The sequence below is a fragment of the Gastrolobium bilobum genome, unplaced genomic scaffold, assembly GCF_033153095.1.
Source record: "Gastrolobium bilobum isolate Gb01-03AN ecotype WA unplaced genomic scaffold, APGP_CSIRO_Gbil_v1 utg66970, whole genome shotgun sequence".
NCBI lineage: Eukaryota > Viridiplantae > Streptophyta > Magnoliopsida > Fabales > Fabaceae > Gastrolobium > Gastrolobium bilobum.
The window spans coordinates 86,545-99,225 of NW_026898529.1; the positions used below are offsets into that span (position 1 = coordinate 86,545).

The 12,681-nt window shown below is 31.0% G+C and overlaps 1 protein-coding gene across 1 annotated transcript; it reads left to right on the forward strand.

Moving 5' to 3' along the window:
* The first annotated feature begins 4,690 nt into the window (after window positions 1-4,690).
* LOC133317176 (glycerophosphodiester phosphodiesterase GDPD6-like) lies at window positions 4,691-9,730 on the forward strand. The gene is given in 9 exon segments (XM_061519010.1): window positions 4,691-4,706; window positions 5,750-5,928; window positions 6,425-6,608; window positions 6,867-6,941; window positions 7,260-7,369; window positions 7,840-8,058; window positions 9,155-9,310; window positions 9,496-9,663; window positions 9,665-9,730. Coding segments are annotated over 9 exon segments (1,173 nt in total).
* Window positions 9,731-12,681: the final 2,951 nt, after the last annotated feature.

The window sequence follows — 12,681 nt, forward strand, 5'->3', positions numbered from 1 at the left end:
AAAGCCCAGCAGCTCATGAAACATCAAGCAGACAGCCATAGAAGGGATGTTCATTACAAACCTGGTACATTGGTGTGGGTTCGCCTTCATCCCTATAGACAACAATCACTTGCTGCCCGTATTTCCAATAAACTTGGGTACAAGTACTTTGGACCCTATCCTATTAAGAAAAGAGTGGGAAAGGTTGCTTACAAACTCACCTTACCTGCCTCAGCCAAGATCCACCATACTTTCCATGTGTCACTCCTCAAATCGTTTCAAGGGGACCATGATATCTCTCCATTTCCCTTGCCAGAGTTATTTACTGGTGGTTTGCCTGTTATGCAGCCTAAACAAGTGTTAGCCTCTCGACAACATCAGGATGGTACAATTGAAGCTTTGATATTATGGGAGGGAATGCCTGCTGAACAGACTTCATGAGAAGGTGTAGCAGAACTCCAATAGCAGTTTCCTAACTTCAACCTTGAGGACAAGGTTGTTTTCAATGGTGGGAGTATTGATACAACACTAACTGATGAGGGGAAAATAAAAGATGCAAGAGCTGGAGAAACAGAAGAAGAGAACCTTGGAGATATAAGAGAGCCAAGCATAGCAGAAAGGAAAACAGTTAGAGAAAGAAGGAAGCCACTAAGATTTAGAGATACATTGTAAATAAAAGAAGTGTAACCGAAATAGCAAGGTGTTTAGTATAGGATGACGTGTAAGGGAAAGGGTAAATGTGTATCGATATAAATCAATTGCTTTGTACATATGTCAAGTAACTGAAATAAGAATTGAATCATTTTTCTCTCACCTCTGAGTCTCTTCTCTCTTCTCACCCCTTTCTTCGTTTCTTCCTTCATAGATAGAGATAACCTCTATCATAGTTCAATTACTAATTATGTTAAAGCTGAACTTGGACGGAAAAAAATCACAGAAGGTAATCGACAAGAAAAAAAGCATAGGGGTGTAAGTGATAAAAGAATAAATTATAAAAGGTTTTTTTAACTTTTCCCTAATATTTAATTTGACATAAAAAGGATTGATTTCATCTAATAGCATATCGACTCAATTCAAAATTTTCTAATTTTAAATTTTATAATTATGTTTTTCTTTTCTTTTTTTATCTTTTTCATTTTGATGGTAAGCTTCTATCTTTTATTCATTCTATTTAAGTAACTTTTATTTTTATTTTTTTAATTTGTAGCTTACTTACTAGTTACTAGCGTTGCTTTACTGCTTCTACATTTTTCAGCCTATTGAGATGTCGCAAAATGCTTGTTATTATTGAATGTCCACCCTCACTTCCCCATGCATCCTACCAAAATCCTCCAACCAAACACCACCTAAAGAATGGGTTTCAATTTTCAAGAGGAAGAAAAGGAACTCTACTAGGACTCATTGATTCAAATGTTAAAATTAAATGTCATTCCTTTGAATTCATTGACTAGTTGATTAATAATATTTGGTTTGAAATATAACGGATTTATTGCATCTAATAATATATGAATTCAAGTCAAAAATCTCAAATTTTAAAATACAAAATATTCACACTATATAAGTATTCTCTAGTTTTTTTCATTCATTCACGTTAGATTTTTTTGAGTACGATTTCATTTTTCTCATTTTGGTTCAATTCATATTTTTGGTTTAAGAATTTTACCCTTTTATTTCACTTTATCTTCTTTTAATGACCTTTTTTTCTATATATTTTTGTAGTATTTCATATCTAAAGCTTGCTTAATGGTGCTGTTTTTTTGCTTTTACATTTCAGCCTATTAAGATAACGCGGCTTAAAGAAGGGGTATGCGAAAGAGGAGGCCGTCCTAGGATAATTTTCATGTTTTTTATTTTTATTTTGAGGGTACATTATTTTTATATTATATAATATAGACAGCTAATAACGTTTAATATCCCACATACTAATTTTAGTAATCATATATATATATATATATATATGATCAGAATCATTTTACACTAGTGTAAGTTATATACTTAATCTTGTTCATTGATCTCACTTATATCTAAGGGTTTTAATTTTTTAGTAATGTGAACCATTAGATACAAGTGGATCAATGGTTAAGATTGAGTGTTAGACTTTTAACTCTTGCCGGCGCAAGAATATACTGCCTCATTTATATATATATATATATATATATATATATATATATATATATATATATATATATATATGCAGAAAATCTGAACCGTTAGATGCAGAAAATCAATGGTTAAGATTTGGTGTAAGACTTATTATTCTTACACCGGTGTAAGATGATCCTGCCCCATATATATATATATATATATATATATATATATATATATATATATATAGTATTTTGGACAACTTAAAATTATTTTAAAAAATTGATACCACAAATTGTTATGGATTCATATATGAGACCCATTTATTACTAAGCCCAATAAGGGACAATTCAAATATAAATCAGATTTAATCAAAGAAGATATCCATCAAGGATATCAATTCTAATACGACAACATAGTACATGGGTTTGGGCCGCTCGGAAGTAAACTCTAAAAATAAAAGGTAAAGCTGACAGGTACTTTACGTTCTCTCTTTTACTGTTATGCTGTTATTGTGCACACACACGACCTCTTTGGCGAAAGCTATCTATTATTTTTCTTCTGTACACAGTGATCTGCTTGACTTAAGGGTATCTAACTCATAAATACCTTAGAGAGACACCTAGATCTAAAAGTTACATACTAGCTTATTGAGCTAGACATCTATGTCTTGAGGACAAAACACAAATTATATTAAGTTGGTATATTTTAGATAAATTAAATTGCAGAAGAAAAAATTATCCATCTATATTAGGGATTATAAAGAAGAAATATTAAAAATTTACAAAGAAGATTTACATAATTAATTTAAAAGATTTGAATTTAAATTTTAACGTAATTTTTTATACAACAATAATATTGAGATTTAAATCTATAACTTCATACAAATTATTTAAATTTCTTATCATAATTAGTCCATTCCTTAAAACTTATAACAGAATTTAAAAATCACGTACGTCAACTACCAAATAAATAAATAAAAAATCACGTACGTCACTCTATAACAAAAAAGAATATATTAAGATTTAACTCTATACTTATGAATTGTAATTTATTATACAAGAATGAATAAGTGAAACCTTTAAAAAAAATTGTGCTTTTTATTCACAAATTAAACATTTAATAGCCGAAATATTTTTGGAATCCAATACACTTCGATGATTTATTTTGCAACTTGATATTTGATGAAAAATAATGGAAAATAACATGACTATTTTGTCGAAAGTTAAATGATTGGTTATTTTTTTTTATCATTTTACTTTATTATTTAATCTTATCATTCCAAAATTTAATTTTAATAAAAATAATAATTAAAAACCATAAAAATAATATTTATATATATATATATATATATATATATATATATATATATATAATCAAAGAAAGGGCTCTTCTAAACCCATTTTCTCCGTTCTCAATACTGCACTTATTATGAGGAGCATCTATCCCTTAATAGCTTTTTAATCGAATTAATATATTCCTCAATTTTTTCAATTGTTATAACTAAAATCTTTTGTTAATTTTTTTCTACTTAAAAAATTGTTAATTTTTTTTTTTAACTTAAAAATCTCTACCAACTGAACTGATCGAACTATTTTAGATTATTTTTCATTCAAAACTCAAAAACTAAAATACTGTTATAAAATATATATTTTAATATGTGGATGATATTTAATCTCTCAAATGCCTCATGGTGTGTGGATGATCCTTTGGTTGCTCATGGCTTTTGATATACTATGTAACCACCACATTAATAATGTACTCAAGTGTACTCATTCCTTCATCATGTTTAAAGTCCTATATAAAAGGACATGACTCTTGTAGGAATTCTCATGATCAATGTATAATAAAATTTCTGCAATACTTTCATACTTACTCTCTTATTTCTTTTCACTTATTTTTTTTTATTTTATAACAAAAATTATATTTCACCAAAAATATAAAATCCCCAACTATTTGAATAAATTTTTTTTAAGGATTTACTTTTTAGATAAAAAAAAATTGAAAGAAGGATTTGACTGTACATAGTAGTTAAAATAATTAAGGAGTGCTTACCAAAAAAAAATTAATTAAAAGCTCGTTTGGTATATATGATAGGATAAGAACAAATAAAATAAAAGAGTTGTTTAACTAAATTATATTTTCTAGCAGTAATATTATTAGCTTCAACTAAGAGTAGACTTCTAAAATCAGGAAACAAATCATGAAACATTCATGTAAGATTCTGATCTAATGGTATTGGAAAGTTATACGTAAAGATAGACAAAAAAAAAATAATAGGTAGAATATCCTATACTTTGTTATTGTAGATATATTTTATCAATGGAAAGATCATAGTTACATCAATTTAAGCTCATCACTTGTAACTGCTGTTTTATCAAAATATAATTTAATTTTTAATCAGATATTATCAACAGTAATTTAAAGTTAGTTAATTTTGAAAGTAGCAACAACAAATCCGAGGAATATTATTCTAGTTTCCGAGGAATATTACTTCAGTTACCTACTAAATTGGACTTTGGAATTTATAAATAGGAGTAATACTATTGTAACTGCCTATCACGTTGGACTTTGTAATTTGTGAACACTGAAGAGTGAGTGAAGAAGAATCACAATCAGAATCGAGATGTCTTCTTCGCCCAGTAAGCTCCACCCCACATAATATGTTCTTCGGGAATCATGATTTTGTTCTTTGATGTGTTCTCTTTAAATTCCCAAGTTTTTTTTTTTTTTTCATAAATTTTTTTGGTTACCATTGTATTTACTTTCTCCGTTAGCCTTTACCTTTATTATCATTATTATAATATATGGACTTTTGTATCTGTTTCCTTTGGGTGAGAATGTGGCATAAAACGAAGTTTTTTGGGTTCTTAATCAATCGATAGTTCATTGACTCATTGTCATTCATTTAGCTGTTGAATGGATCATGGGAGTTGGGACCCAACAACTTCCTTTAATTTTGGGTATTCACTAACTACTCAAAAGGTTAAATGGTAGGGTATGTTGAATGGACTAATTACTTAAATTTTGGGAATTGACTAATTTGGCTTTTTCAACTATAGAATTTTTTTTTATATTTATAATATAATAGTGTATTGGTTCGGGATAAAAGTGATGTTCACTTTTACTGCTTAGTTTTAATTTAGCAAACGACAAGTTAAGGAATGTGTCAGCTGGTTTAAATTCTCATAAAAAAAATGTATTATGTGTATGTTTGTCGTTATGTGTATGTTTGTCGTTTAATCTGATTGGTAATTCCTGCATTTCCCCAGTGGGAGGAAGGAAGAGAAGTTTGATTTACAAAGCAAACAGCTTTGGTATTCCTCTCAAAATTTTCTTATGTATGAACCTTAAGCCCATGTCAAACTTATATAAATTTATGGATTGCTCTTGAGGATTCTATATGATTAGCACTCATGATAAGCATGAAAGGACTTAAAATTGGTGGTAATGTTAACCTCGTGTTTGATTTTCATGCCTTAAAATGTTCCTCTTGCTGTTATGAGTGTCTGATTTTCTGGGATGTATTCCTCTTGCCTTAAAATGTTCCTCATGCCTTAAAAAGTATCTATATATATAAATGAACTTTGAATCCTTATTAGGTTTCACTATCTAATAAAAAATAAAGCCTGAAAAGGGTATTCGTGATTCTCATATCTTGGTTTAATAATTCTAAAATTAACAGGTTTTGCACTTTTGGTATTTCTATTGCTGGTTATTGGGTGTACTGCAAGGCCTTTGTATCAACTCCCTAGCAAAGGTGATTTCAATAGTAGTCAGCTTCTACAAACTTTTCGCCCATATAACATTGCACATCGAGGGTCAAATGGCGAGTTTCCTGAAGAAACGGGTCCTGCATACATGGTGAATAAACACATACTTCTCTTTTGGAAATTTTACATTCTTTTCTAATTCTTTTTATATATATATATATGGTTTGAAAATTGACCAAAATCATGTAAACAAAAAAAATAGCATCAAAACTTTACCACACTTTTCTTATCTGTTGACTGTACAATGAATAGCTCAAAGCTTTTTTTTAGTTGTATTCTATTTTTCAAACCTCCCCAGATGCCAGAGAGGGCAAGTCTTGCAATAAAATCGCTCTTTCTGACCAAAAGGACACGGATTCGAATATTGAAAATAATTTCTTTTTGAAAAAAATACAAAAGATAAGGCTGTATATATAATTTACTCTCATTCCTATCCCGCAAGTTGTGGAGGCTTGTGCACGGGGTTTTGCTCCGAATGAAAATCATGTACAAACTATTAGATACTGAAAGGTAATTGTATAGATATGATAATGAGTATCATTTTCAAACTAAGGTTATACTTGACTAAGAATGAATATCTCTTGCAGAGAGCTATCGAAGAAGGTGCAGACTTCATTGAAACTGATATCTTATCTACCAAAGATGGTTTTCTTATATGCCACCATGATGTTAACCTCGATGATACAACTGATGTTGCAAAATACAAAGAGTTTTCAGATCGTAAAAGGACGTATGAAGTCCAAGGGGTCAATATGACTGGCTTTTTTACTGGTATCATTCTTTGTTCAGCTTCGTTACAAATTTCCTACATGAACTCTCTTTAAGCATGTTTTATTGCTGATGTTTTTACTTCCTATTACCTAAATGCATAAGCATGAAGTGTATCTTGAATTCTTGTTCTCCATATGTCTTTTCACTCCCTTTTTGGCATCTAAAAAATTTTAGTTCTCTTTGAAGGAAACTAATTTGCTAAAATAGTTATACATTTGAAAGAATCTTATGTCAAGTTCTCAATTTGTACATGTGCAGTCGATTTCACATTAAAGGAATTGAGGACGTTGGGAGCGACTCAGAGGTTTAGCTTCAGGGATCAACAGTATAATGGTTAGTTCCTTCTTACAATTAGCAGCTTCTTCTTTAATTACATTTCATTTTCTCTTGTTTGTTTGGCTGGTTAATGCCTTGGTTTTTGAACTATTCTGTCATCAAAGTTCACTTAAATGGTACTTCTAAAACCATGATAAATGGAACTTTTATTCATGACAGTTTTAATATATATATTGATTTAAAGAATTGTGGAACTAATGCTCTTCTTCTTTTTTTCATGAATTTTTTATATGATTACTGCAGAAATTATTATTATTTTGGCACATACAAAAGTAGCTAACTATAAGTCTATCTTTTCGTTGGAATTTCTTTCAGGAAAATATCCAATAATCACTTTTGAAGAGTACATATCCATTGCTTTGGATGCGCCCAGAGTTGTTGGAATATATCCTGAGATAAAGAATCCAGTATTTGTCAATCAGCATGTGAGTATTTCTCCCTGAAATGCAACCAATTACTAAGTAACCATTGGCCAGATAGAAGAAAACTTGTAGCAACAATGATAAACCAATATAAGTTGCCCAAGAAGACAGAACTATAGATTTATCTTTCGTCTAACATTAGTATATATTAGAATCCACTATTTTTATTTTACATTTGTATCTAATGTTTTGTGTTGATGGCATCATCATGTAAAATTAATGAAATAAACCAACCATATTGTCTTTAAATCAATGATAATGACTCAGATGATATCGTTTGAAGTTTCTACTGATGCACATTGCATTATGAACAAAATTATTTTTATCAACCTGTTAGAATGTTTCAGGAAAAATCCTACAAGTTCACGCTTAACAAATTGGTCTTACTAGTTACCTTTATCATCTTTTAGACAATTTCTTTTCTAGAATGTTTGAGCTTTCTGTTTAACTAAGTTGATACAATATTTCAACAGGTGAAATGGTCAGATGGTAAAAGATTCGAGGACAAGTTTGTGGAGATGCTTCAGAAATATGGATACAAGGGTCCATACATGTCGAAAGATTGGTTGAAACAACCTGCATTTATTCAGTCATTTGATCCATCTTCACTTGTGTATATATCAAACCAAACAGACTTGCCTAAGCTTTTCTTAATTGATGATGTTACAATTCGAACAGAAGACACTAATCAGGTATGTTTTACCCCTGATGTAGCCTTCCTGAGGCTGCATAAGGATTATTGAATTTCTTTTGCTCTATGTAAATTCTTGGAAACAAAAGGATCTTTCTTATGTTTATGAAAATAATGATTAAAATTTTAGTAGTCTTTGGAGTTTGGACCACAAAATCACACAAAAAAAAAAAATGTATACTTATCTATAATAGATTGGTCCAAAAAAATCACACTATGTAAGTACTATATATATATATATATAGGGACATGATCCGTTTACAAATTTTTTGGAATTTTTTCACAAATTACAATATAATCTTCCGGAAGAACATAGTGTAATTTGTGAAAGTTTGTATTCTTCCGAGAGAATATAATGTAGTTTGTAAACAAAAAAGTTTGTAAATATAACCTGCTTCGTATATATATATATATATATATATATATATATATATATATATATATATATATATATATATATATTTATATTTTTTTGAGATATTCTAATCGGTTCATCGTTTTGTGATTAGTCCGATTCGGGACAAGTCTTGAGATCAAAGCTTTAAACCCCTTCCAGAAGAAATACTGGGAAGGAACAAATACATACTTTCACTCCCACCTGCTCAGTTTTCTAGCACCAAGTGAGCGCTATTATAATTTGAAGGAGTGTCTTGTCACAACAGTTGGTGTTGTCGCCGTGTGATCCAGAGATCACTAATTAACTAGCCTCTTGCAAATACAAAGAAAGACTTCCTATTATAGACCCACATAATAGGCCTGACCTTTCTCTGAACCTTACGCGTGAACCTTACGCGTGGCCAAAGATTTATAACATCATATTACCCTTTTTTATATGTATTATTTAATTTATTTTAAAAGAAATACCATCTCCATTTGGGATTTTTTTTTATACTCTAGGAGTATAAAAAAAATTTGTGCTCCTTTTGCTTTATACCCCTCTCTTCTCTTATATTTTCTCCTTATTCCCTTTTATTTTTTCATTTTTGGAACGGACCAACCCCGGATCACATTAGAAGCGCTCCTCCATTGATGTTATGCAATGTTTTTTCCAATTATAATTTGACTAATCCAAATCCTAACATAATTATTATGTGCAGTCATATGCCGAAATTACATCTGATAGATACTTTGACTACATAAAGCAATATGTGGTGGGAATTGGACCCTGGAAGGACACAGTAGTACCTGTTGTAGATAACTATTTGCAAACTCCTACTGATCTTGTTTCCAGGGCTCATGCACATAATCTGCAGGTAACCCTTCTTCTCTAAAGCTTGTTTTCTAGGTCTCCAAAATATATCAGTGTCTCCACATGAATTTTTTTTTCTCCCATTGTTGGACTTTATTAAAGCTATAAGTTGGGACTATCTCCTTAATACTTTCTTGGATAGACTGAAGAGCTAATAAATAACAACATGAATTGCTCTTATCAATGCAGGTGCACCCATATACATATCGAAATGAGAACCAGTTTTTGCACTTCAACTTTAATGGAGACCCATTTGCAGAGTATGATTACTGGATCAACAAGATAGGAGTTGATGGTTTGTTTACAGACTTCACTGGTAGCCTTCATCAATTTCAGGAATGGACCTCCCCCAAACCTTGAATATGATGGTCATGATAGCACTGCGTCAAATTTGTTGCATGAAATTTCCTCCTATGGATCATAAGTTGAGCACAACAGAGCAGTGTGTAGAGACAGTAGTAGTATTATATTTTGTTTTCATTTAGTAGTTTTAGGAGTTTGCCTCTTCTAAGAACAAGGAGCATTTTTTTGTTTTTTTAAGTTAATGAATAGACTTTAGCATTACTCCCTGTCTTTTCATGGAAAATTAGGATTATTGAGTGCACATCTTCTAGGCACAATTGCCCAAAAAATAAAGAAGTAAACATAGGTCTGTTTTTGTCATTGTTTCTACAAGAAATTTCAATTTTTTTTTTTTTTGGAATTACTCTACCCTAAACTTCCCTCGATATCCCCACAAGCTTTAACTCATCCCAAAGGTAACGTGTGATGCTAGAACCCAAGCCCTTTTCTTTAAAGAAATTTCAGTTTTGGATGCTAAGAAACTCAACCACTACTTTTAAACAGAAGGCTTCTTGATGATTAATCCATATAAACTCTGAAACTTCTGGGGGAATGGGACCTTCAATGTCACCAGCATCTTTTCAATAACTAATCTAACTGAAACACAAGTTTGGAATAACTCGTTGTATGTGTTGGTTGTATGTTGTTACTTAATGCTTGCTTGTTGTATAGATAATAACAATATCCTGAATGCAACTTTTTTTTTCTAGTAGAGACTATGGTAGTGTAAAGGACATAGTAAAATATGAATCATTAACTTTCATTTTCTGTTACAATGTAATTTAGTAGTAATAAATCGACTTCGATGTAAATATACAATAGGAGGAGAGGATAAATAGAAAATCAAAGACAAATCATAAGATGTGTAAGTGTAAGCCTTTTTTTTTCTTTCTAATAAGACAAAATTTTCTTGCTTCTTAATTAGTTCTTTGCTTTTGGTATGGTCCAATTCGAAGGAAAATTCAAATACTCAATATATATTCCAATTTTTGAAATAAATATATCACTCTCTATAGATTTTCTGAGTTTGGTATAATAAAATTAGCTGTGAAAATTTCAAGAATGAGTTTTTCATCCTCAGAACACCGAACTTTCCCTTGATGAGTGAGTAGCTATTCCAATAGTTTTATGGTTCAGTTGATTTACTAAAACTCTTTTTCATTGACATTTCTAATGAGTGTCTTCTCATTCACTTATCATTGGGTGGATATGTTAATGAAAGATTTTTTGTACATGACTAATCATGTGAAAACATGCCAAAGGACAATGAAATAAATTAGAGTAATTAAACCACTGCTATTACCCAAGAGTTGTTGATCAAGAGACGAACTAGCTAGACCCGAGAATTTCACCTTCTCATTTATTAGTCAAGGAGCATGCATTTTTACACACGGAAGTAGTTAGCAGCCAGAACTCGCCCTTTAAACGCAAAAGATTTTGTGCTACTATCTGAATGGTGAAAATGGTCATGAGAATATTAGAAAGCCTATTGGAGCGGGTTGCCCCATCAGCAATTGTCAAATCCTCTTTACTCATGTTCTGAGGTGAAAGAGGTAGCATGATCCCCTGGATGCTCCATTACGTGTACCTTGAGGATTTTGTATTCTGAATATATTTTAATAGATTCACCACTTCGTGACTAGTCCGATTGGGGATAGGTTTTGAAAACAAGCTTTAGAGAAGAAAAACTATGTGAAAAACTATGTTCAATATATTCAATCGATTCAGATCCAAGAGCTGTTTGGCGCAAGTCTCGGTGCTTCTTCAGATTCAGCTCTTCTTCATCTCTTCTTCATTTAGATTTTGCTTTGCAGTTTGTTGATATTGAACATATTCATGCACTGTTGAATTTTCTGAAATATTATGGAAGGTTTCAATTCGTTTGTGAATTTGTATTCTGAATCCATGGAAAACTAAATTTCTGAACCTGGTTTGAATGAACAAATAAACACCTTATAGTTTAATGTGAATCTCGTTAAGAATCTTTGTCAATTTGTTCAAGGAATTTTTAATGAACATTTCTCTTCATCTATGGCCAATTTGAACGAGGATAATTAGGATTGAATGTTGGAAAAACAACTTTTGGAGATTCCTTGTGTCGGCTAGAATAGGAATAATCAATCAACTTAGACCTAGGTTATTAAAGACGTTTGAGAGTGGATGACATTAATAATGTGTTTCATGACCAAAGGAATGTTCTGTCACTAGAAAATGTAGAATCGTTGTAGCGGACTAATTAGTTGATAAATGTGTTGTAGCAGATTCTGGAAATTTAGTGAAAAACAAGGTATTTGAAAGTAATTCGGATATGGAGTTTTATTAATCAGTAAAAAAAATTCTCTGTAAGTCAGTAGTTTAATTTCTGCATCATATCAGATTTTACTTAGATCAATTGCTTTCCTTTATCTTAGTTCATGATACTTCAATTGATTATTGAAAAGTTTATTAAATACACTGTCATATAAATCCTCGAGAAAACGATCACTCACTCTCACACACTCTATTACTTGTTGATCGTGTATACTTGCATGCGTAATAATTCTCTGTCTTATTATTCATAATCTTACATTGGAGATTTACAAATAATAGGCGTGAGAGAATGAGAAAATGATTTTTCAAGTGTAAGATTTTGACTTTTCTTAATGCTGACATTTTGATTGTTGTCCTGTTACATTACATGGGTGTTAGGGCCTTGCATACACCAAATCACAAATCTTCATTTTGTTTAAAGTTTGTACACAACTCTGGTCCCAACATAATTAGACAATATCGCCATTGGTTTGTGTTGTAAATAATAGTTTAGAATAGTAGTATAAAAGTCTCATATCATGTATATCTCTTTGTATTTTCTTTCTTTTAAGTTATATAATAGAGTATCCGCTGTGTAGTTGAGACACACGGATTACGTATAAATCTCCTTGTTCCTGATATTCACATGGTATCTAAAGCCTAACAAGATCCGCATCTTTCCGGTAGACCCACTGTCTACCGAGTAAAAATCTTCCCGGAAACTGTCACCGTCGTCAGTTTTCA